Consider the following 27330-nt stretch of genomic DNA (forward strand, 5'->3'; position numbering starts at 1 on the left):
CCAGTGTTACGCTACATTGTGTGTTTGTGTGTTTTCCAGTGCCATCCCATTAGAGAGGAGGATACTGACCATGCTGCAGTGGCTCCACCTCCCTGAAGGAGAGAGGTGAATTCAGTTTTACATTTTTTCACACTTGTCATCATCTGTTTTCTCACGCTTTGCTTATTTTCTTTGTCAACATTTGTAGCCAAAGCTTAGCTACAGTGGGAGAAAAACAGTTTCAGCATATCTCATTAGTTATTTTGAGTTATATAATGTAATCTTGTGCTAAAACTTAGTGTTCAGAATGATAATAGACTTTTGCGTTAATTTGCTAATGACAGTGCATTTTTTCTCAGTTATAATGTTTCTAACTGGTTGAATATGCCAACTTAAAACATAAAATCTGACTTAAATGTGAACTAACAGTCCTTTTACGGGCCTCCAAACAACTTGTGTTGGAAGCCCAAAGTTATTATTAGGGTTGGGCATCAAATAAAACTTTCATCTAATGAATGTTTTCAATTTGTATTTAATTTACTAATTAATTTATATCAGAACTGTAGTAGTATTGGACGTATTGCAGTTTTGCTTTTCTTGTACAGCTGCTTCATTTTAGAGAAGATTTAAGATTATATATATAGCAAGTTTATATTCTGCAAAGTCAAGTATTTCAAAAAGAATAATTTTGATATGAGTACCAAAAATTCAGCTACTTTATTCTCTGTCATATCAAAAAACTCAGAAGAATCCCCTGCCATAGTTATTGTTAGTTATAACTGCCAGTACAACTGTATCAAACACATATCCAATATGACCTGTGTCTTGTTTCAGGCCCTATGTTTATGCAATGCACTCTGAACAACCAGACACATATGGACACAAAATGGGGCCTATGAGCACAGAAGTGAGTACTGTGTATCTGAATTTGCCATAGTTCTTCTGTGGATTTAGTCTGTCTCAGTGTTTTTTGTCTCTACATGTGATCCCAGACTGACTCAATGATGTTGAGATCAGGGCACTGTGGGGGCCAGACCATCTGGTGCAGGACTCCTTGTTCTGGTCTCTGAAGACAGTTCTTTATGATTCTGGCTGTATGTTATAATGAATTTGGCACCAATCAGACGCCTCCTTGATTAGATAGCGGGATGGATAAGAATCTAAACATCTAAAGTGCCCAAAATGTTTTTGCAAAGTACTGTATGTGTGTATGTGTGTATACTGTGGGGTGAGTGGATGTGTGTTGATGTTTGTCTGTATTATGTATCATCAAAACAAACACTGGATCATGACTCCCTTCGTGCTTTCCAGTTGAACAACCCTCTGAGGGTTATTGACAGAATCGTTGGCCAGCTGATGGACGGATTAAAGCAGATGAAACTTCACCGCTGTGTCAACATCATCCTGGTGGGAGATCATGGTACAGACACAAAAACCAGCAAAAAAACAAACACTGTGGCATCAAATTATTATGCTGAAAGACTACTTTTATTTGAAACCTTACATGAAAGGTAGCAGGGAAGGTTACATGCATGCTCAGTACTACACCAACAAAAAGCAGCTCCACTGACACAACTTAAATAGAAGAGCTTTGCTCAAACGCACTTCGGCAATCTTCCTGTGTGTTCTCAGGTATGGAGGAGGCCCACTGCGATCGCACTGAGTTCCTCAGTAACTACATGACCGATGTTGATGACATCATCCTCATCCCTGGGTCCCTGGGCAGAATACGCTCCAGATACCCCAACAACCCTAAATGTGAGACAGATGGAGGGACCAGGAGAAAAGTTTATGATGTTTAATTTTTTACTGAGGTCTTCCATCCTCTTTTGCACATACACTGATACCCATTTGTATGAGTGTTTTTAATTTGTTTGTACAGTTTCTTCTTTTCCTGTTGTGTTTGTGCCTCCCTTGCCATTTTTCACGAATCCTCACTTGACATTGTTTAGGATTTCTGCCCTCTTATTTGTAGATACAGCTTCACTGTATTCTGAGCTTTTGGTCTGTTAGACCTTCATAAGCAAACATGTAACAATAATCTGATCTGATCACTGGCAGTGTGCACAGTATCTAGAGTATAGTGGCTACCACTGTGCTGTGTCAAACCAAAGTGATGGTACAACTTAAACTTCTTGTAAAATCGACATTTATTTTATTTGTCCTAGTAATGTACTTCTCAGCAGTACAGCAATTGAAGGTCAATAAGTTCAGTTTTTCTGTATGTTAAAATATCGTATGCGGTATATGTGGATGTTAAATGCTTTGCAACAGTTTTCACTGCCTCGACCATTGTTCTTTTTTCAGATGACCCCAAGGCTGTTGTTGCAAATCTAACAGTAAGTATAAGGCCTGCATGAAAAATATGAGGACTCCTTAAGTATGAACATTGTGAATTTTAAAAGAGCTGATAGAGAATTTTGTTAAATTTAATAACAAGAGAATTGTACTATTGTAGAGCCTGTAAGGTTAGACATGCAATACTGATACTTGTTTTTTCAGTGTAAGAAAGCTGACCAGCACTTTAAGCCGTACCTTAAGAAGCACCTGCCTAAGAGACTGCACTACGCTAACAATCGACGAATTGAAGAGATTCATCTGATGGTGGAGAGGAAGTGGCACATTGCCAGGTATAGTACCACTACTACAACAGGAAGTGCAAATATATATGATTTGAACAGGAGTGTTTAGAAGCTAAACTGGACACCTCTGGACAAATGGGGGATACAGTAGAAATAGCCACATTGGAAGTTCACAGGGCACACAAGAAGACATTCATTGTAGTGTTGAATGTTTAAAATAGTGACAGTAAATCTTAGATTATAGCTTTCGGATTGGAGAGATCTGCAGGAAACTGACATATCTCATAACTTTTCTATAATTTCCAAACCAGGGGGAATACATTTTGACCTGCAGTATTCTACCTGTCACACTTTCCACTGACACTGTGAAACCTAGAAATATGGACTGAGAACTCTCTCTTTCCTCCTTTGACCTGCTACAATACTGTATCATATTAGGCTCAACAGGGAACCTCAGGTGACAAGAAATACAAGAAAGCTCTAATAACCTCAGATTTTATTGTACTATGTTTTAAGTAAAAAAAGTAATCCGGGCGATTGTTGTATGTACATCCGTGGCAACAGCACACAGCTCGTTAATGCAGGATGACTTTCCATGATGCAGATTCACCAAAATGTAAACAGGTGCAGCTTTCTCACTCACTCCATGGTAAAATGATATGTCCGGATTACATCACCCAAAGAAAACTGTAACACCAAAAATGCAAAAACATGTTTATCCCTCATGGAAACAGTCTTTTGGCTCTGTTATTCATTTGAATGTGCCCAGTTCAGCCACACAGCTGGGGTATCAACGCAGAGGGCTATGGAGAAAAAAACACACAGGGTCATCCAGCAAAAGGTTGAACATGGCTCAACTTTTTCTACAACTCAGTGTAACGCAACGCAGCACAATACAGCACAACACAACTCCATGCATCACAAATGTAAGGCACCATACACACTAAAAAAAGCCCTGCTTTTAATAGCACAGTGACGTGCGTTCGTGGTGGCGTGTTGTTTCATATCCCAGTGAGACAATGAAATACCATCCTAGAATTCCAGTTGGAGGAATTGATTTAGGGTTTAAAAGCTTATTAGCACAACACAGTGGTTTGAAGTAATAACACAGATTTAACAACTGTGGAAATTTATCACGGCAACAATTATTTTATCTTTCGTTGCAACAGTCTTGAGGTAAACAGCAAAATACACTAGTCACGTTACAAAGTGATCCACCAGGAATTCACGCTTGCATGTATATAATTGGACAATGCAGTGCCTTGCCAGATGACATCACATTGTGTTGCAGCAAAAGCTGAACAAGACTCAACTTTTGCATTGTTTTGGATGACACCCCCTTTATGGCCCTCCCACTGCATCAGTGTACTTACCCCATTCAAATCAATGCGAAAGGCTGCGTTTTTTTCACAGAGTGAATGTCAGTTTGAATCTGGCCCAATGCAATGCACCACAACATCTGCCAGCTAGACATTACGGTAGTTAATCACATACAGACGTGGCCAAAAGTGTTGGTATCCTTACACCTTGTTGAAACAATGCTCTGTTCTTCCTGAAAAGTATTGCAATTAAAAGCTCTTTTGTCGTTCATACCTGCATGCCTTTGGGTTGCCAGAGAATAAAACAAAGAAGCTGTGAAAAGAGCTGAATTCTTGCTTATTTTACAAAACTCTTCTAAGCTGGCCTGGAAATAATTATTGGTACTCCTTAGAAGTGGTGATATATAAAAGCATTGTAGTGGTATTTCAAGCAGACCATTGTTTCTTCATTTAGCATCACAGATGCCTTCAATCTGATATTCAGTCATTCAGCCCATTTAAATGGAGAAAAGTTCTCATTGTGCTGTTTGGTGTCATTGTGTGCACCACACTGAACATGGACAAGAGAAAGAAAAGAAGAGAGCTGTCTGAGGAGATGAGGAAGACAAGAATTGCCAAGTGTGGTCAAGGTGAAGGCTACAAGACCATCTCCAAGCAGCTTCATGTTCCTGTGACCACAGCTGCTAATATTATGAGGACCTCTCTGCACGTGGCCACAAGAGGAAAACAGACTCCACACTGAACAGAGGGAAAGTTCGAAAGCTTCGATTATGTCGCTTTCTCAATGAAGGGCTCCGTGGAAGAAGACCCAGGAAGACCCAACTTTGAAAGAGAACTGGACTGCGTAAAATGCGTGTAGACAAGCCACAGTGCTTGTGGGAGAATGTCCTTTGGACAGATGAAACACAATTGGAGCTTTTTGGTAAGTACACATGAGCTCCATGTTCACAGAAGAAAAAATTAAGTTTTCAAAGAAAAGAACACCATCTGCACTGTGAAACATGGCTCAGTTATGTAATGGGGTTGCTTTGATGCCTTGAATCTGTGCAGGGCACAATGAAATCAGAAGATTGTTAAAGCATTCTGGAGCAAACATACTGCCTGGTGTCAGAACTTTGTCTCAGTCGCAGGTCATGGCTCCTCTGACAGGGTAATGACTCAAAACATACATCTAAAAGCAGTCAACAATGGATGACAAGAAAACACTGGACCGTTCCAAGGCGGCCTTCTATGAATCCTGATCTAAATCCAACTGAACATCACAGATGGGATCAGGCACCCATGAAACCTGAGAGAACCGGAGCAGTTTGCTCAAGAAGACTGGGCCAAACTAGCTGAGAAGTGTAGAAGTCTCATTAAGAACTACAAAAAGCGATTTCCTCAAAAGGGCGTGCTGCAATATATTAGGTTATTGTCCCAGTATTTTTGTCCATGCCATTTTCCTTTTTTGTATTATTTAAAATAACAAAAATCAAAAGCTACATCTCTGTTCTATTAAATATGGAACAGAGAACAGTGGATGCCAATTACTTTTGTCAGTTTCAGTTTATTTCAGAAAAAATTGGAAGGGTACCAACACTTTTGGCCACATCTGTTCATGTAAGGGCACATTCCTGGTGGAGTGCTTTGTAACATGAACACCAAATTTCTACTGTTTATCTTGTGATTGTCACAACGAAACATAAAATAATTCACCACGATAACCTTCCAGAGTTTTAAAATCCTGTTTCATAGTATTATACACTGCTGTAGAGTGTTTTGGCATCTGATAAGCCTTCGGGCCCGTGGATCTATTACTCAAACTGGCCTTACTTTTCATTCCTTACCGGTACCTGAAACAGCATGCCCCCACCACAATGCCCCTTACATTGTCTTAACGCAGGGCTGTTTTTGGTCTGAATGCCTGCTTAATCTCAATATGTCCAATCAAAATGGTTTTTATATACTGTGAATGGGAGATTTACACTCTCCTATATCATTATCATCAGATTTGCTGTACCCTTGCAGAGCAGATCTGTGGTCATACAGGGAGAAACCCAGATCATTTCAAATTGTGTAAACCTTTTCATCATAAAAACTGTCCTACAACATGCATAGGACCAGTCAGAGGCCAAATGTTGCCATTTCTGAGTAGCTTAATTTATCCTGAATATGAGATGCCTAGCTAAGACATAGTGACTCATAAGCCTGTTAATAAATGGAGGGAAAACAAGCAAAAAACATGCCATGACTTCAAAGGGTTAAATCCAAACCAGTCAGCCAGGTGATAGAGAATAAGTTCTAAGAAATTAAGTTTTAATTTGTGGCTCTAACATTGTGTACAGTCAGTGTAGATGTGGCATGTTCAGCCTCCTCATCAGTGAAGCTTTTTACTGCACATCTTGCATTACTTAGAAACACATTTTATGTCAACATGGGCTGCTATCGACACAACATTAACACATGTAGCTCTAAAAAGTTTTCAGATGAGTTGTCCCAAGTCACACTCATGTAAACAATCCACATCTTTGTCAAAAGTTCAGCTGCTAAAACATTAATGATTTGCTAAAATGATGTCTGACAAGCATTTGATGTAAAGCAGTGAAAAGTCTTACTGCAGTGATTCAGTGACAACGTAAACCATGAAGTCTCCACCACTGAACTGTGTTGTGTGTGTGTGTGTGTGTGTGTGTGTGTGTGTTTGTGTTTGTGTGTGTGCATGAGTGTGTGTGTTTGTGTGTATCTGTACATGTTCATTGTCAGTTCAGCATCCTTGCATGGAGCTGTCATGCTGTTGTGGTTGGTGAACCATGGGAGAGCTACATTCTGTCTCACAGCTACACACATACACATCCAGGGCTGCTAAATGAAAGAGATCTTTGAGGGTTCTTTGCAGCTCAGATAGACAGACAGGCTAATCGTTGGCACCGGAGCTGTGAGCAGAGTGTTGGAACATTTACAGACGCTCTCTCTCTCTCTCTCTCTCTCTTTCACACACACACACACACACACGCACGCACGCACACACACACACACACACACACACACACACACACACACACACAGACACATTTACATTAGTCAGTGTCTGCGTAAATCCCAAACCAACTAACTGTTAACACCAAATGAAACACTGAGTTTGTCTCATTTCCCTTTCAGCTAGTCATTTACATTTTCAACATGCTTTTGGCTTCACCCAAGACACGCACACCCATACACACACACACACACACACACGCACACCCACACCCACACATCCATATATATTATGGTGTATAACTGGGAGTAGTGTTTTAATGGGCACTTAATAAAAAGTGGCTGTCTTTAAATTAGAGGACTGGGGCATGAGTTGTGTGAAGGAGTGGCTGTCCACAAATACTGGATGATGGAATACTCTATCAGGTCTTTCTAAACCATCTAGATTTTTGACACCTATAAGATGGGTGTACTAATTCAGTTTGATTTTTTTGACTCCCTAAGTGCACCCTGAGGTCAGTCTGTCAGTCTTTACGAGAAAAAAATTTTTTTTTGTACTGTATCCTCCTCTTCTGCCGTTTTTTACAGTCACCTTGACCTCAGATTTCTGCTGGGCTCAAAATCATTTGAACACACAGGATTTTTAGCACTCAGATACGCAATGAAATGTGGTCGAATAGAAGACGCAATATTTTGATGGACAAATTTTTGTTTTTAAATTTAATAAACTATTCCACATATTTAATAATCCCCAAAAGCTTGTTCATAGATCTCCTAAGGTCTAGATTGCAAAACTGTATTATCATTTGTTTGAAATTTTTCTCAGTCATGCTCCTGTTCAATTTGTCTGATACAGTATGACCTTAGTTTGACACAGATGATGGATGGTAAGCATCTTTCAGAACTGCTCAAAGAAATTTTAACAAAAAATCAGCTAAGCAGCAAATGGCAATGGTATGAAACAAAACTGGTTGGCTCAGCTTGTGATTGGAATTTTGGTACAGAACTGATCCATGTATGACTGATTTTTTTGCCATAAACCTAAAATCAGCCTCAGTAGATGGTCACTGCTCTGGTCTGCTGTACAAAGCCTCACCAAGTTCTGGTTCTGTATATTATTAAAAAAAACTCCCTGCTGATACTGATTAAACTGTCGATTGTTTTTGCAGGAAATAAGGAAAAGCCACTTGACACAGGTGTTTAGAACAAGAAAATTGAAATGCTTTCATGGCTGGGATATCAGTTGAACGACTATTGGAATATACCTGTATTAGTTAGCTATAGCATTGCATCCTGTAATTAAAATTTATATGAAACTGAAACAGATATGTTTGTGAATTATGAGTTCTCCTGACAAATGTGCAGCAGCCTGTTACATGTCTGTGGAGATACTTTAATGCTGAGTCACTACTTTGACAAGTAAGTATGAACTTATGGTGCAATCTTAGGTCAGTCACACCTACCTACAATGTGCATTAACCAAATACTGATCTGTGCTTCATACTATTCATTACAGGAAAGTTCCTGAAGGGAGGAGACACTGTGGCTTCTCTGGTGACCATGGATATGACAATAAGATCAATAGCATGCAGGTACTCTTGATAATCTAAAGTGGCACAGAGAAGTCATTTGTTTCTGTATTGTATACTGTATTTAATACCCAAAGATTGTTCAGTTTACTTGTAGCAACATGGATTATACCTTGATTTTATTTAACGGTTATTTATTGTAACTTTTAATTGCAGACTATTTTCTTGGGGTATGGACCTACATTTAAATTCAAGACTAAAGTTCCAGCCTTTGAGAACGTTGAGCTTTATAATGTCATGTGTGGTAAGGCTTGCTCTCATGTCCTCTTGTGTGTGAGAGTGTGTGAGAGCGTGTGTTTGACTCTAATCTTCTTGAAAATTTTATAAAGGCATGTGAGTGAAACTGTGTTTTCATGACTGTGTATGAAAGAGGTGAGTGATATTTCATGTGTGACGTCTTACATTTGTCTCGTTAACCCTTTTAGTTGATGTGAAACTGATCGCTCTCACTCTCAGATCTTCTGGGTCTGAAACCAGCCCCCAATAATGGCACCCATGGCAGTCTGAACCACCTTCTGAGAAGCCCCCTCTACAGACCCACCATGCCAGAAGAGGTCTCCAGGCCAACAGCCTCTGGTCTTGTTCCTGCAGGAACAGATGACCTGGGCTGCAGCTGTGATGACAAGGTCAGCCATGATGACACAGTGGCAGACCTGGGCCCAACTTCCTGTAGACTGCTGAAAGAAATCCTAGTTTTCAGGAGATTGTCCTGTTAGTCAGCTCACTTATATTAGTGATGACAACAGTGAAACAAAAATCATCCTCATCTTCATCACCTGCCATGGTACTCCATGCCAACACTTTGTCATAAATTAGGCTGAGTGATTTCAAATGTTTGAATAATTCACTGAGTGAATTCATAAGTAATTTGTAAGTAATCCAAACTTTTATCTTGCATGTTTTATCAGCCGCACAGATAAGTGATAAGTAGTTGTTATGTGATATTGATGGCATATAGCAAATGTTATTCACTTAAAAGGATAGTTCCAGTTAATCACAGCTTGAAACTAATTTTCACATATTGACTACTGGTTCTATTGGTTTTGATAATATTGTATTCACTGAAGTAATAGCTGAGCTCTAGGAATGCTAAAAATAAGTCTGCCTGCACAAGAAACATGAGTGGTCAGAGGATTAGACAGGTTTTAACCAAGCAGTTTAGCTTAAGGTATTTGGCAGAGAAAACAAAGGTGAACTGTAAAATGATTCCCCTGAACTGAGGCAACCTGGTGGCTTAGGGGTTAAGGCACAGTCCGAAAACCACTACTTCCCTGCTCCAAGTCTGGCCGGGGACTTATTATTGCACATCATTTCCGTCTCTCTCCACCCTCATTTCCAGTCATCTCTCTTCTGTTGACCTTATAACAAAGGTATAAATGTACCCAAAAATGATTACCCAAACCGTCCATTTTAAACACCCATCACAGTTTACAGACTGACTTTTTGGATCAACCTTTCTTTAGCAATGTCTCTGTGTTCCTAGATCTCAGTAACTGCTTTGGTGGGGAAAGTGTTATCATAACTGATAGACATGATGGGAAAATCAAAAAATAACATTAAAGTTGTAATAAAACAGAATTATCCTTTAAGTCTGAAACTCTACTATAAGACATTGGTAAAATTTATTTAAGAAAAGATGATTCCCACTGGAGAACAATAACACAAAAAGAAAAGCAGTGTATTTTGGCCTGATGCCAATGCTAGAGAAAAAGTTGAGGGTCACAAAAGCATTAAGAATGATTCTCTGTGGATCCATTGATATTTTTAGCAAATTAAATGTGAATGCAGATGGTAGTTTTCAAGACAGCTCGTCGCTGACTTATGTTTGGTCCTCTGTATGAGGACCAAACATCAGTCCAGCACTAGTCCAGCACTATTTTAAACTTCCAGGGAGTGCTTTCCTTGTTTTCATAGAAAACAGGGGCCATGAATGTACAGTCATAATGACAGCACACCTGACAATATTTACTCAATGAGTTTATAATATTTTATTGTTTTAGAAGTATAAATCTACAGACATGTAATTAAGACTCGTTATAATTACTAAATTGGCAAGGCACAGCTGAGCTAATGGAGATTCGTGGATACTTTTGGTCTCTATTTCACGTTTGCATCACTTTTAGGTAATTTGATCAACAAGCCTATCCCCAAATATGATAATGTTTCCTTCAATGTGATGATACAGATGCATGGGCAACTTTTTGAGTCAATGCAGCCAGGCAGTGTTGCTGTGATAATGTTTGTTGGTGGCACAAAATGATGATTGGCAGAATAATTCTGTAACATGAATGCTTTACTATCCCCTAGCTTTTAGTCATTAGCTTACAATGATAAAAACACTGTTGATCATAAATGTTGGTAAAACAGCCAGTCAGCATGTTCTCAAACAGTTTCCCATGTATCATGACTTCTTAGGTTGCACTTTATGTTACAGCTCCCTCATCTGTAATTACAGTCAATTAAGAATTATTTGCAATTTAACCGATTCCCCCAGGCCAAATTAGACCCTTACAAAGTTCAAAAAAGTATGATTAACCTGGCTGTGTTGCTGGCCAGAGGCCAATCATTCACACTGCCTTGACTGTTTCAAAATTTCAAGCAGCACTGCTCAGTCTCAGTCTCCTTCTTACAGGATCAGTAACAGCGTTATTTTTATATGCATTTTATTTAATTCTATATGCAGTAAGGACATTGCACAATACATTTATTGCACCACATACAGCTAAACACTTATTTCCATCTGTAGTGCTTGAATTACAAAATTGGTATTTTGTAATATTTTCATATCACAGATAAGAGGGAGTTATAAGGAGCTCCCTACCTTAACAAAGAAATTGAAATTTCTAGTTCTCAGATATTTGAAACTTTCCTGATATTGTGTCTATTGTGTATTGGTACAACTCATTGATAAAGCTGTTTGTACAAGGAATCTTAATAATGCAAACCAAACAATTTTTGAAGAAGACAGAACAAAGAAATCAGCTGCAGCACAGATGAGGGCCACTGAGCGGAGGATCACATGAGAAATTCTATGATTTAACCCCAAATTATGGCCAACTGGCATCTTCCCTTTAATCCCAGCAGAATTCAGTTACCGTTAATGCATCAAACTGATGATATCAAATGCTGGAAATACTGAGGTTAGCTGCTCTTCCCTTGCTCTAGTGGCGCTTTCAAGTTTGGAAAGGCCAGCGTGTGTTTCCCTGTCAGATTACTTTCAGCAACAGTACATCTGTCAAACATCTCAAATATGGCCTAGCAAGAACCTTCCCGGTTAACTTCCAAGGTCAATTAACTTTTCTTTTGCTTTTGCAGTGCTGTTCAGCTTGTCTTTTCACACAGTAAACCCCTAAAAAGACTCATCTGCATGGGCCTATCATCAATGACTATTTGATTAGGCATGCCTGCTTATTTTGTGAAAATGTATCTAAGTACCTGATTGCTCTGTTGTGTCTTCTAGTCAGCTTTCTTTAAAGCTGAAATAAGATTGTTGTCTCTTTGCTTTCTGCTGCAGAGCTGGAGTCAATTCCCCTCCAGTTCCATTCATTCATTTTTAACCAAAATTTGTTGTTCATTTGCTAAAAAAAGGCAGTCTGTCTTTTCATTGAACCATACCATTGACATTTGACAACCTTCTCTGTCTAGATATTGTCAGTGTATTTGTGGAGATATGAGTTGCTTGGATTGAGTTGTGTCTTAGACCCTGCCCTGCTGCACACTGTTTCACGTTATGTATACTGTGTTTGTGATTCCCATGAAGATCTCTGGCAAGAGATTGTTTCAATCTCCAATCTTTTTGCAGTTGCGTGTAAAAAGTAGGGGCCAGAGAGGTTTGAAAGTGACCCTTGTACGAGGCTATAACCTGGAGTCACTCTGGCTCTGTCTCTTACAGAACAAAGTGGAGGAGATAAACCAGCGACTGAGGCAAGCTATTGATGGTCAGTCTTTCATGATGCTCCTGAAATGAATCAAATAAATGGCGTGTCCTTTATACAGTTTGTCATCTTTGGAGGCTGATGAAAATTGAATAACTACAACAACACTCAGTTAGTGGTCTTGAAATGAAAACGTGCTTACACTGCCTTTTTAAGTGAACAGAATGTGTAGATGCAACATATAGAGCCATGCAACCATTCTAATTTTTGCCATATATTTTTCTGATGACGAAATCGAGTACAGTAAAACACTGTGTTAAGCAAAACGGCATCAGTATCATGTCATCATTTTACCTTTTTAAATGTTCCTGTTCATTCTTTCACTTCAGTGTAAATTGCAGTGTTTTGGAAATGTGTCCTGTTACATTCCTACCTCTCTTGTGTTGTATCCCTCTTCGCTCCTCTGTCTCTCAGACAGCAGGAACCTGCCATACGGTCGACCTGCTGTACTCTTCCGCACCAAATACTCAATCCTCCACCACAGTGAATACATCAGCGGCTACAGCGAGGCTCTCTCTATGCCCCTCTGGACATCGTACACTGTCAGCAGACAGGTACTGTACATCCCTTTGCTCTTTGACCTGGATAAAGGTTATTATACTAAGCGTTTACTGTTTGATTTAAACTATGAGTGAACAATCAACAAAAGTACTTCATAGTATGTCAGATGGTATTGTAAAGTTTCAGTCTCATGCACCAATAGGAAACAGATTAGCAGCTACTAGTTGCAGTAAGTGTAAATATGACTGGGGGTTAAACACATGGCAGTTCATTAGACCATAAAGATTTCTAACCCAATATTTTTGTGATTTTGGAATATATTCAAATTTCCCACAGTACAACAGTTGCCACACTTATTGTTTGCTATTATTTAATAAAAATATTATACTGACATACCCTAACTAGCTAATGGTTACTGGCCAAGTGGTCTCAAATTGAAATTGGCATGTAAGGTCTGTGTGTCATTTGTCAGACTACTAAAAGCAACATTATTCATGTTCATGTTATTCATTGTTTGGATGATGAAAGAGTTATCAGTTTAATTCTAAGACATGAAAATATGTAAAGATTCACTGGTTTTGCAGATGCAGATACATTTTCTGTGTGTTTGTTTTCTGCTTTTTGCAAACAATAAATGAAACAGTAACAATTTGGCTCACAACAGATCATGGTGTGGGTTACTGATTTCGCACTGTGCTGACAAAAGTAGAGTTAAACCTCTTCCCTTCTCTGTAGCATCTCTCTCATTTATCAGACAATTGCTCTGCTCTGATAAGATATACAGCTGTTGAACAACTGAAAACCACAAATAGTTGAAACTAGATGTCAGTAGACCTATGTCCTCTGTGTGTGTGTATGTGGGCCTCCAGGTAGAAGTGTCTCCTCTGCCTGAAGCTCTGTCCAACTGTGTGAGACCTGATGCTAGAGTCCCTCCAGCCTATAGCCAGTCTTGCACCAACTACAGAGCCGACAAACAGATAACCTACGCCTTTCTGTACCCACCACGTAAGTTTACCAGCACAGTTTAAAAACTGAAATACAGAAAGTATACAGACCCATTCACTTTTTTTTACCCTTTGTTGTGTTGTAGAATTAATTCTAGACGGATAACAATGCTATTTCTGCTATCAATCTACTGTATATTCAATAATCCATAATGACAAAGTGAAAACAAGGTTTTAGAATTTTTGGCAAATTTATTAAAAATGATAAACTGAAATCCCATTACTGTGGCCCTCCAAACTATGGTTAAGCACATCCTTTTTGCTTTAATTATCCTTGAGATGTGTCTACAACTTGATTGGAGTCCACCTGTGGTAAATTCAATTGATTGGATGTTGATTGATTGATTGGACTGGTTTAGAAAGGCACACACCTGTTGATATAAGGTCCCACAGTTCACACTGCATGTCAGGACAAACCCAAGCCATGAAGTCCAAGGAATTCTCTGTAGACCTCCATGATAAAACTATGATGAGGACTAGATTGGAGCGAGGGTATAAAACAATTTCTAAAGCTTTGAGGGTTCCCAGGAGCACAGGGGCCACAGTAGATATGAAATGGAAGAAGTCCGGAACCATCAGGACTAGAGTTGGCCATCCACCGAAACTGAGTAAGCGGGAAAAAAAGAGTCTCGGTCAGGGAGGTGACCAAGAACGCGACCTTAGACTGGCACAACGGTTCACCTTGTTATCATGAAAGTGACTCAGCATAGAGCCAAGACAATGCTGTAGTGGCTTTCCCATCCAATCAGAGGGAGCTTGAGAGGATCTGCCAGGAAGAATAAACTGAATAAGAAGAAACAAATCCAGTCTTACCAAAGAAGACCTGAAACTGTAATTGCTGCCAAAGGGGCTTCTATAAAGTACTGAATTAAGTTTTTGAATACTTTCTGAAGCCACTGTATATACAGATGTGTTGCAAAATATTTTGTGGTATACTAATTTTCATTTTAAATGGAATATTTGGGATTTCAAATTGCTTATCAGATAGATTCACAATTTCTGAAGACAACACTTTCAGTGCTGACAATTGTGATGGCTTGTTTTTTTTTTTTGTTTTTTTTATATATGAAATGATTAACCAAGGCATTGAGAAAAAAATTGTGTTACTTTATTTTAAATAATTAAAATTGTTAATTGATATAGAAATAATCATTAGTTACGGCCCCAATCCAAGTCTTTGATTTGTTTGCTTATATTGTCAGTTTTAAACAAAGACTTTACACTAGTTAGACTGTTGTCTTGTGCCATAAAATTCTGTTTTTTTCTTTACAGTCTGGGTCATATTTTTATGTTCAATTATAACATTTTACTCACCAACTTCATTCCTGGCATCTGAGAACATTACTAATCCTGATATGGTTTTTAAAATTGTTTTTTTTTCTTTATTAACAGAATTATCGTCAGCCATAGACAAAAAATATGATGCTGTCCTTATCACCAACACTGTTCCCATGTATCCTGCATTCAAGAGTAAGTCAGTCAGTGTTCAACTTTTTTTTTTTTTTTTTTTTTTTTTTTTTTTTTCCTGAGGTATCTGAGTGGAATCCTGCTCAAACCTTGTACCTTATGATTGTTTTCTAACCAGGACTAATCACTACGGATAGATTCAGTGATATATACACTGCTTTTCTGTCTCCTGTCACCTTCCATCCCATCTTCCCTGTGTCATCCCTACATCCCTCCCTGTTTGCTCCCACTCTCTTCCACCTTTCTGTCTCAGGAATATGGGGCTACTTCCAGAGAGCACTGGTGAAGAAATATGCCACTGAGAGAAACGGAGTGAACGTACTCATTGGACCCGTGTTTGATTACAACTATGATGGTGTCAGGGACTCAGCAGAGAACATTAAAGAGTAAGAACGTTCATTATACTTGATTTCTAATTCAGATTCAATGCAAATACAAAAAGTTTTTGTTTCGTTTTGTTTTTTGTGCTGCAGAATTCAGTCCCAGCAAAGACAGAAACACATTCAATTTTAAATAATTAAAATCTGACAATATGAATTCAAGTGTCACTGCATATGTGTCAAGATGAGCCTAACTGTCGGTCCTAGCTAGCTCACCTATGCATTACCATTATTGTTTTCATATGAATTCCACCAACGGAGAGACACTACGCACAACATGACAGACTCACCACATGAATAACCACCCACAGAGCATTGGAAAATAACGCATCATGATTCCCTCTGATGAATTTTAAATTATGTCAGTTTTCTTGACCAAAAAATAATTTCAGATTTTGGGTATTGAACGACAGAAAAAATAAAATAAAAACATTAATCCTGACTAAAGGGGAAAAGTTTGTTCATTTTTTAGAAATAAAAGAAGCTAAGCTCTAATCTTCTTTTTGATCTTTATTGCAGGCACATAAGTGGGACATTACCCATCCCCACACACTACTTTGTGGTCCTGACCAGCTGTTTAGATTTCACACAGGCTGCAGACTCATGTAGCGGCCCGCTCAGTAGCGCGGCGTTCATCCTGCCGAACAGACCCAGCAACGATGAGACCTGCAACGTAAGGAGCATCACATCTTTAAATGCATAATCACATTTCCAGATCACTTTTGAACGCTTTTTCTTACCAGTATATTAAACACTAAATCCACAGCAAGCAATGGGCCATAAAGGAATCCTGCACTTAACAATGAAAATGTTGCCATTTTCTAGTCACCCTGATCATAACGACCATGAAGTTTGTATAGCAGAATCATTTTAATATGGTTGCATATCACAATATCAGTAAATGAACTGAAATCTGGCTGACATTTGAGAAGAGCTGGAAAAGTCACATATTATTTGACTTTTAAAGTACACATGATGGAAGCTGTAAATGAGTGGAAAGGCCCTGAGTAGATCAGGGAAAAAGCCAAGTTCAGTATCCATTCATAAGTACGCTGATAATACAACCATAATTGGACTGATGTTTAAAAAAACAAGTGCAGTTATGGGGAGCTGGTAGCCCAAGCAGTCACTTGGTGTCACAACAACCTCCTTCTCAACACATCCAAAAACCAGGAACTCATCACTGACTTAAGGCTAAGCGACCCACCCAAATCTCCCATACACATCGCAGGTGAACCCATTGGTCTACCCATCCCCACAAAAGCCCAGCAGAGACAACTGAAGAAAGTCAAAGTGAAACGAAAACTCATACAGTTTTATCACTGACAGAATCCTCCCTTTATCTGCAGTATAACATTTTGGTACGGCAACTTGGATACATACAGCACATGCAGAAAATTGCAACACACTTTCAAAAAAAATCTAAAATCACAGGCCTCCCCCTCCCATCAATTGAATCGCTGTACAACGGACGCATATTTAAAAAGGTGGGTAAAGTCATATCTGACCCATCCCACCCTGCTCATTATCTGTTTCAACCTCTGCCCTCAACCTCTGATGTGCTACTAGTCCTTGACCACCAACTTGGTTCAAAATCTGCTGTTTTCCTGCTGTATGAAGTATTAGCATTCTGCAGGTATAATGTGATTATAAGTATTGTGTGATATGTTATGTCTACCTCTATGTTGGACTGCTGATACCACCCATGCCCAGGAAAAACCCATGCTAATGCTATGTGTCCTCCTCACTGCCTCCATGCAGAGCTCAGAAGAGGAGTCTCGCTGGGTGGAGGACCTGATGAAGATGCATACAGCTCGGGTCAGAGATGTGGAGATCTTGACAGGCCTGGACCTGTACCGCAGAACCACTCGGAGCTACGCTGAAATCCTCTCGCTCAAAACCTACATGCACACTTACGAGAGCGAGATCTGATCTCCGCTGGCTCCACTAACATTAATGTTACTGATCTCTTTCAGCCGTGGTGGATGTATGTGGTACAAGCAAGAGATATGATTGTCTCTATTACACTGACCTACACTATCTTTAGCTCTCACTGGATGCTGTGGTTGCTATCTGCAGCTGTTCTCCAGCATCCATGTTGTGGCCCTATCACTGAGCATTTGGTTTAATCTCATTCATTTCATCCATTGGTGAAGGTACAGCTTTGACACTACTGAGCTACTAGCTGAGGTATTGTCCACTTTAGTTCTGTTTGGTAGTAGGAAAGCTAAACAGTTCCTCTGCTCTGTGTTATTGTTTTGTGTTTGGCACTCAAATTCAATGAAATGACATCAAACTCAAAGAAACCTTCAGATTAAGAACAGCCAAATTCTAAACCTACATATTATTCTAGCATTCTAAAACACAGTGCTTGGTTTACCTTATTTTTGTATGTAGTTTTAAGATAAATACAAAGGTCATATCAATGGCTCAGATTAAATCTGTACCAGTCATTTTGTGCCATATTGTGTAAATATCAGAGAGGGCATTTAGGTTAATCCCAATCTGCACTGTAAAATTTCTGATGTTCCCTTCTATCGTTCTCATGATTTAGTAGAAAAGTTTTATCACCAGCAGTATGGCCAGATCAATTTGTTAGGGGCCCCAGGAGCAAAATATTTGCCAATAGGCCCCTACTGAACAACCCTCCCTTCAACCCCAGGCCCGTACACTGTTGCCCCCAAGTTCTCATCCAGTAAAGCACAGACAGCAGACACATCTGCAGGTTTAACTGCCTTGAGACGAAGAGAACAAACAGTAATCCCATGATGGAATATAATCTGACACCATTTTTGTTTTACTTTGAGGGTACAAGATCATATGATAATGTATTTTAATGGTGCACCTTCACAAACAAATTCACAATTAATCAAATTACCAAAAACTAACACACACGGTGAACCTGAGGCTTTTGGGGCCCTCAAGGACCAAGGGCCAAAAGGGCAGTTGCCTTTGTCTACACATTCCATAGTGTTTCACATTACCAAATATTTAATTTTTCATCTGTGAGCACTATTACACAACTTCCATAGTCATTTATACATACTGCAGATGTACCCTTGATAATGTTTTCTTTAAAGAAATTTTACTGCACAGTACAGTCTAAAAATCTAATATTTTCTAGAGCACAATATTTCATGTCTGGAAAATACTAAACATTTTGAAGATGGGATAAATATTTAATTCCATTACAAACAGTCAGCAGAATCAGTTCCATACAAAATAATCCCATTATTATTAAGGCAGGATTTGTTAAACTAGTGCAATGAGCGCATATTTTCCTATATGATACTGACCCACTCTGTTTGACATCGTTTACTCATTATACTATGTCTACATTAAACAATTTCTCTTTATGTTCAGTGATTAAGAAGAAATTGCCATCATTTTCTGACGTGGAATATTAATGCAATGTGTTTGTGTGTGTATGTTGATCTCAAGATATTTTCTGTTTGTGTGGCTGTTGTGTGTGTGTTGTGATCTTGACTTTTTGTTCCGTGCACAATAACAATGTCAATGACGATGATCTATTATCATGTTTCCCTAAAACATTTACCACCTGTGATACTGTCCTATTTATGCTTTATGTACATGTCATCACAATAAACATGTTTTATTAAATCAAATGTGGTGCATATTAAGTTAGCCCACAGTCAGTCAGCTGTGGTCTGCACACACAACAGAGCCTTAAAAGTTATAAGTACTCTGCAGTAGTGGAGCAACTTGAACACAACTGGTCCATCGTCACTCAGCGAGCACTTTATTAGGAACAGCATACTAATACCGGGTAGGGCCTCCCTTTGCTCTCAAAACAGCCTCAGTTCTTCATGACTTGAATTCCACAAGATATTGGAGATTCTGCTCCATGTTGACATGATTGCATCACATCAGTTCTGCAGATTTGTCAGCTGCACTTTCATGCTGTCAATCTCCTGTTTTACCACGTCCCAAAGGTGTTTTAATAGATTCAGATCTGATGACTGGGCAGGCCATTGAAGTTCACTGAACTCATTTTCATGTTCATGAAACCAGTTGGAGACAACTTTTGCTTTGTGACATGGTGCATTATCCATCTGGAAGTAGCCATTAGGAGATGATAAATTGTGACAATAAAGGGATGCACATGGTCAGCAACAATACTCAGACAGGCTGAGGCATTCAAACCATGATTCAATGGTATTCAACACCATTACAGCACCACCAACAGCCTGGACTGTTCACACAAGGCAGGATGTTGACACCAAATTCTGACACTACCATCTGCTGCCTCAGCAGAAATCCAGATTCATCAGATCAGGCTACATTTTTCCAGTCTTCAGCTGTCGAGTTGTGGTGAGCCTGTGACTAATGCCTTCTCAGATTTCTGTTCTTGGCTGAAAGGAGTGGAACCTGACGTGGTCTTCTGCTGTTGTAGCCGATCCACCTCAAGGTTGGATGAGTTGTGCATTCTGAGATGCTTTTCTGCTCACCACAGCTGTAAGAGTGGTTATCTGAGTTACTGCATGCTTTCTGTCAGCTCCAATCAGTCTGGCCATTCTCTTGTGATTTATCTCATCAACAAGCTGATTGAATGTTTTTTGTTTTTCCACACCATACTGAGTGAACTCTAGAGACTGTGCTGCATGAAAATCACAGGAGATCAGCATTTTCAGAAATATTCAGACCAGCACCACTGGCACCAACAATCATGCCATGGTCAAAGTCTCTGGGATCAATTTTTTTCCCCATTCTGATGTTTTTATATGACCATTTATTGAAGCTCCTGACCTGTATCTGCATGACTTTATGCATTGAACTGCTGCCACACAATTGGCTGACTGGATTAATGTATGGATAAGCAGGTGCACAGGTTTTCCTAACCAAATGCTCAGTGAGTGTATATGATGAATGTAAGCCTAACATTAAATGCACCTTACTTCCAATACATAGCAGCTTAGCAGCTTCACAGCTGGTCTAACTGTCTGGTAGAGCACTTTTAGAGCTGTGATAACATGTTGAAACCTTAGTTGTATGTAACCTGACTGAGCCATCTTTAGCCCGTAGTCAAAGTAGCTGAGGTATGGAATACAAACTCTCTGGAATATCAGTTACACTGTTGGTCTACCGTCCAAGTGTTGGAGTTTCCCCATTGGCCGTTGCTCTTTCAAAATGAATTGGCGTCAGATTATGACATCAGGGGACTTTTCAGACCCTTTTAGTAACTTTTCTTCACAAAAGCACCTAGTGAAAAATCTAGCTACTTTCTGGACAAACCTTTGCTATTTTCTGTAAAAGAGAGTCGCCATTATTACTCAGTGAGTGGAAGGTCAAGCTTTCCCTCCGCAGACACACCTCTCTATGTGTCTCATTCAACTGACGACACGGCAGCTGACATAGACATGAATGAGCTTCTAAATTTTGCTCTTAGTGATCATTTTACATATGTCTGGTGATTTTGTCAGATGCCGTCGCGGTTATGAAATCAGTATTGTAGCAGCACAGAGCAGCAGCTTGGAAATGGCTTGGAAGTGACTGCTGGTTAACATTTAGTCTTAATGAGCCACATTTACTGATGTAATTTATTTTGTAGAATAAAACATGAAAATGTCATGAGCTTGTGTCAACCACAGATTTTATTTCCCGTATCTAACCAAAAACCCATTAAAGAAAGCCATTGACTTCAGGACAAGGGAGTGGAAAAATGCTAACTTAATTCCAGGTTTTAGGACTCATTCATACAGCACTCTATAGCTGTGTCTCAAATCAGGAAAAGTGTCCTTCGTTTCCCGAAGGGTGGATCCTTCACGGCCCAACCTATCCTGAGATTCATTCCATCTCAGTGATGAATCACTATGGAATCACTTTCCAAAAGAGAATATGGCCAACTCTGCAAATAAAACTTCAGTGGAGGATAAGTAAGAAATCCACCATAGACCAGACCGTCACATTTCAGTTTGGCCTTCGTGGTCTACGATGGCCACGTCCTTCGAATGATGTGGCGCCTGAATAGAGACACAGCCTATATGTGAGCACAGTGAGTAGGAGAGAAGCAAACAGATAAAGGGCTGAAACCGGCTGACACTAGGCAGAATGCAAATGACGTTATGAATATGCAAATTAGTATGTTCCCCAACTGTTTTCAACTACATCCTCAAATTTGCACATTGACCATACATGGTCCAAGCATATACTAGGTTTTGACCTGCACTTGTTAGACATTTCTAGACATCTTCAATGAAAATAAAGTCACTAATCAGGTAAATACAGGTTGATACTGATAAAAACTGGTAATAATGTTTCAGGAAAGCCAAATTTAAACACAAAAACACTATGGATATTGACAGACCACTCCGATCACTGCGCACAGTGCAACTTCTAACCAAAAGGTGTATCTAAGTATAAGTGTATAGAAAATACTCAAATGAAACAAATCAGTGGTGGTTTATAGAAAACCACACATCCTCTGACCTATAACTCCCAGAAAAAACTGTTGTGCTGGTGTCCCATCACACAGATGAGCAAGACTGATCTGGCTCTAAAAAGATGCAATAGATATTATAGGATTTCTTTGTTGCTGTTTAGCATCACCATTAGGTCATTTTTAAAATTTTATTTTAAAACATGTTTCATGTTATATTAAAAATCGTTTCCTCATGTTTTGTGCAGTGTTCTTGTCTCTAAAGAAAAATTAGTCACAATGAAATGTCTTTTTTTAAATAAACATTCATGCAGATGTTTAGTTGTACTTTCACTGGATATGTCTACCATTTGGTAGAGGCTTGTATTTACAATACTGTGTGGTCAGTTGAAAAAAAATTTTTTAAACATATTTTTGTTGTTAGTGCCAACTGGAACTAAGAAACGCAAAAAATTAGAAAATGTTCCCTTTTGTTTTCTCCAGATGGGATTTTGAAGAGATATGACATGAGCCATCCACAAAATCACATACAAAAAACATCTGTCTCACTATCCAGTGCTGTCACACAATGGACATTCCAATATAAAAACACAGTGGAAGCATCTTTGGCCTGAAAAAAACACTGAATAAACAAAGTATGTTTACTGGAGACATTGTGTGCAACTACTGAAAACATACAGGAATGGCAACAGGTAGTTGAACCCAAGATAGAAAACAAGAGTTTCAACATTCTGAATAAATAACAGAGTACGATAGGATGAATAGAATAGAAGATAGTCTACCCTGTATCCCTAAAAATATTTGTTTGTTTTAATGTTTATCTTAAATATTTGTTTTTGTTCATAACAAGAAACATCAACTACCATGTCAAAAATTAGTTTAGCATTGTAAATACTGGATCCTAAACAGTGTAGTGGAGATCACAGTGAGCCAGATACTGGAGAAGAGGAAAATTTACAAGGACCACAGTCTAAGGAATAAGTTGCCCCTAAAAAATGGCCAAAAGACAAAACAAAAAAACCCATCCAAACAATTAACTGCAGGAAACATAACCCAGTGTCTGATTATAAATGTTCTAACATCAGTGTCCTCAGAGCTCTGAAGGAGCACTGGACTCCATGATGATGTAGTGAGAGAGTTCATTCTTACTCAGCAGATGCTCAGCAAGACAGACACGCCCTGATTTTGTCCAGCATCACCAAGTGGATCCCTTTCGGCTCCACTTATTGTATATATTGAAACATAACTAAAAGTACTTGCTTCAGAAAACACTAGATTAACAGGCAGTTGAATTTGGATACAGAGTAGAAAAATGCAGTGTCTAGTCCTTAGAAAAAAGGAGAATTTTGGTTATTATTGTTTATGCTGACAGAAAAAAAAAACATGTACCCAATAAATGAGTGAAAAATGTAACTGGAGCATATTGTGTGAGTTTTGTTATTATGCTTGTGTATGCAATGGGGCACGTCTGATAAAAATGAAGTTGGTCCGAAGTGTCTATGGACCAACAGCAAACCATTCTAGCCATATTGCATGATTTTTATCTGAAGGATGGTTGAAGTATATTGTGTAAATGAGGCGATATTACAACAAGCAGGCTCAGGAAAGTCAACCCAAATCAGCCTAAGGCAAACGTTGACTTACTTTTCTTGAGACAGGCTTAAGGTGCACCATCAGAAGCCAGTTACATTCTAAAGAGGACTATGCTGAGGTCTAAGAACAAGTTAAAACTGGACAGGCAGGCAGAACGATTGCAACAAGGCAACAAAGAGAATCTGGCATATGGAATAGGGAAAGCATCTGGTATCTATGCTTGGCTGTGTGAGCCAACGAGCGACACCTGGTGGACAGAGGGGAGTTAGCAGCTGTCAAAGGACCGACTAGACTGGAGAAGACTAAATGCTAGAGTCAGGTGCAATTGCAAACTTTGAATCAAAATCTAAAGGCTGCACATGTATTGTGAGGAAGACCAGAAAAAAAGAAAGCTAATGTGAAGCAATTTAGACAAAAAATGTGAAAACTACTAATAAAAAAGTGTAGTCTAGTCTCTGTTTGTGAAAAAGTCAATTAACCAGCAAACAATAATACAACCATGTGGAAAATTGACACCAGCCTTTTTGCAAGGACATGGACTTGAACACTATTAGAATCACTGAGACTGTTTTTATGTATCTCTCTTAATCAGGAAAAAGCAAATCTTCCATGTTTCTTGTTCCCTCCCAGATGTCTTAAAAGAAGATAAACAGCATGGCTTTAGCATGTTTCACCCCTTTCTCACCCTGTAAACACACTGGATGGAGTCTAATCCGTCCTGTGTGTTGGCTAATATTTCATTTTTAATCGATTTGTTCAAAAGTTTTCATTACAAGGGAAGTAACGGGTGATTCTACAGTCTTGGTCATTTCTGCTGCACCTAAGAAGACTGAAAGATCCATAAAACAATTAATTTAATTGTCTGGGTCAGGATCAAATCTTTCCCTCTCCTTAATAAGTTCGAAAGATTTACACACCATGGCTTCATTCATGTTGAAGCTTAAGTAAAACCTCTCCGTGCCAGACCAAACTGTATGAAGCCAGTTAGCCTGGTCCTCAGTATTATCACACACTTTTGTAAATTTGGTTATTATTTATACATCACGATGCACTCATTTATAGCTAGTGCAGAGACTGCTCTTCCTCCGTAATTTTACACAAAGTGTCCTCTCAACTTTCTACACCAATCACAAGACATTGCCGTTGTGACCACACCTTCTTTAGGAGGTTAGTCATGGAGAAATACAGAAATATATATTTTTAGATTTGTAGAAATGCAGCAATAATACATTTATTTATTTAGACCTGTTTCCTGATTAATCTCCAACTTTAACTTACTCATTTATTTATATATTATTTTCAGCATTTATGTATTTGTTTATTCTTTCATTTTTAACTAAAAGTATTTATCTTTTAATTTCAGTATTCACCTTGGTATTAACTTAATTTTAATTACATTTAAACTTTGATGGACCTAGGTTTTTACGTAGATCTAGATTAAGATCAAAATTGACGGAAAGTAGTTTTTTTCTTGAGTTAATAGTTTTTGATAGAGTATAATTTTCTGCGCAGCTCGCACAGCGCTGCGTCAATAACTATTCAAACTGACAGTAAATGACCTTCTGCGCTTTTACTTAGATTTTTTAAAAAAGCACTTCTTTTCTGCAATTATGAAATGAATTCCGTCTGTGTGAGTGAGCGGTCTGCTTTTCTCATAGTCATAGTCTATACATTAGTTGCATTGTTGTGCCACTAAATTGTTGCACTGGACGCAACAATGAAATGAAAATGAAGAAATACCCTATCTGATCAATACACATCCAAAATGAAATGCGTTTTTGGGTATTTACTGTAATTGTTTTCTAAAATAATTTCCAGACACAGACACTGACAGAATTAGCTTGACCCGTCTGTCTCAACACCAACTAAATAATAATAATAATAATAATAATAATAATAATAATAATAATAATAATAATAATAATAATAATAATGATGATGATGATGATGATGATGATGATGATGAATATGAATGTCTTGGCTACTCTTAATAAGAATTTGGCAATTATTTGCTTTAAATAACTTATAAATAAATTCAAATGATTAATTATTGTTTCGGTCATTTGTGAGTTTCAAAGTTGTAGTTGAAAGTTTAAAAATGACTGAAACAATTTATAAATTTCAAAATAGTTATTTATCTGTTGATCTGCTTGGGGGGGGGGCGATGCAGGAGGGACCTGGTCTTTGTATGTGGATGCACTGTGGAGCATCAGGTCCATAAATTCAGACCTATTCAAACCGCAGTGGGATCACGTAAGGCCTTTTCAAGCATGTGTGGATTAACTGTCGGATCTGGGTTTACATTTCCTCAAAGAGGCACCGGTAGGGCAGAGGTGTTGAAGTTAGAGGTAGGTTTCTCAAAAGGGTTAGACTACCACCTTCAGAACTTTGAAGTGTACAGAGTCCCAGAGGTTGATAATCAACAAGATAAAAGTCACCTTTCACCTTTCTGGACTTGGGTCTGTTAATGCTCCTAACCTGATGTAAAGAGGAGCGGGATCAGTCATCAGCTATAGGAGCTGTGAAGACAGATGTGCAGGTGACGTGCACAGAAGTCCAGATGTTTGTGTGCAGGCCATATTGTAATGAAGGTAAACACAGTGAGTCAGTGTGAAAACGTTGCTCATGACAGGCAGTTCTGCTTAGTTACTACTCACATGTCAACAGAGCTTCACCGTTTACAACTCTAAATATTTATATTGCAGTTTATTGGAACGTGGCAGCAGAATTCTTACTGTACTTTGGTTAAATTTGATGAGTCAAGAAACAAGTGGACTCTAGTTTCTGTAAAAGTCTCTGGGAAGTCATGTGCTGTATCAATAAGAGACATTGTGATGAAGCCATGGCTAAAAAAACAGACAATTGTTTCATTAACATTTTAGGGAATTTAGTGATGAATGTGAATGCAATGAGCATGACCATGAATACTCAAGTCCCTCAGTGATTACCACCATATTGTGTCCATATGTCAGAGAAAGATAGGAATAAATATTATGGTTTGTATTCATTTATCAGCCTGAATGAAATCTTGGAACTTAGACGTTAATCATTCTTAAATCTCTGCACAGAACACCCGTCAACATGCGCACTTTTAAATATGATAGAATAATACATTTTTGCTTTAAGCTACAGTTTTCAATCACTAAATTATTAATTAAGTCCGGACCATGACTCACCGTGAAGGAAGCATGTTCATCTTTTGATCTGATTTTAGATGTCATGTAATAAAAGTGCAGAAATGGAACAGGCACCATGGACCAGGCAGTCCATCTAAAAAATATTTCATTCATGTTTTATTCATATGTCACTTGTACCAAGAACCTAAATCTAATGGCAGAACTTTAGTGTATAGGGTTTACCAAATGTTCATTAAAAAACAGAGCTCTGATCGGATTCACAGCTTTTTAATGTTATGTTGTGTCTTAACATCATGTGTTTTGTAATTGTATGTTATTGTGTTTTTAGACTGTGTGATACAGAGCTGTCTTCACATGATTCATGCAGGACTTGAACCACATGAATAATCGTGAATAAGGTTTTTTACAGAAAGTCCTGCTGTGAGTCTTTCCTTCCGCTCTCTTTAGACCGCCACACCCTTTGTCCCTGTGGAGCAGGAGCAATGGGAGAAC

The 27330-nt window shown here is 38.6% G+C and overlaps 1 protein-coding gene across 3 annotated transcripts in view; it reads left to right on the forward strand.

The window, feature by feature from the left end:
* Positions 1-19377, forward strand: part of enpp2 (ectonucleotide pyrophosphatase/phosphodiesterase 2) — a 36532-nt gene extending 17155 nt beyond the window's left edge. For 2 of the 3 annotated variants that reach the window (XM_040118753.1, XM_040118756.1), the window contains 16 exons: positions 40-105; positions 814-886; positions 1291-1399; positions 1612-1737; positions 2287-2318; positions 2482-2609; positions 8352-8427; positions 8581-8668; positions 8881-9050; positions 12317-12362; positions 12774-12913; positions 13730-13865; positions 15257-15334; positions 15585-15717; positions 16231-16384; positions 17473-19377. In XM_040118753.1, coding sequence (XP_039974687.1) covers positions 40-105; positions 814-886; positions 1291-1399; positions 1612-1737; positions 2287-2318; positions 2482-2609; positions 8352-8427; positions 8581-8668; positions 8881-9050; positions 12317-12362; positions 12774-12913; positions 13730-13865; positions 15257-15334; positions 15585-15717; positions 16231-16384; positions 17473-17643 — 1726 coding nt within the window. In that variant the 3' untranslated portion in view covers positions 17644-19377. Of the gene's footprint in view, positions 1-39; positions 106-813; positions 887-1290; positions 1400-1611; positions 1738-2286; positions 2319-2481; positions 2610-8351; positions 8428-8580; positions 8669-8880; positions 9051-12316; positions 12363-12773; positions 12914-13729; positions 13866-15256; positions 15335-15584; positions 15718-15804; positions 16035-16230; positions 16385-17472 lie in introns of those variants that run through there. The other variant, XM_040118755.1, reaches the window with a different exon arrangement.
* Positions 19378-27330: the final 7953 nt, after the last annotated feature.

The sequence above is a fragment of the Xiphias gladius genome, chromosome 22 (assembly GCF_016859285.1).
Source record: "Xiphias gladius isolate SHS-SW01 ecotype Sanya breed wild chromosome 22, ASM1685928v1, whole genome shotgun sequence".
Taxonomy (NCBI): Eukaryota; Metazoa; Chordata; class Actinopteri; order Istiophoriformes; family Xiphiidae; genus Xiphias; species Xiphias gladius.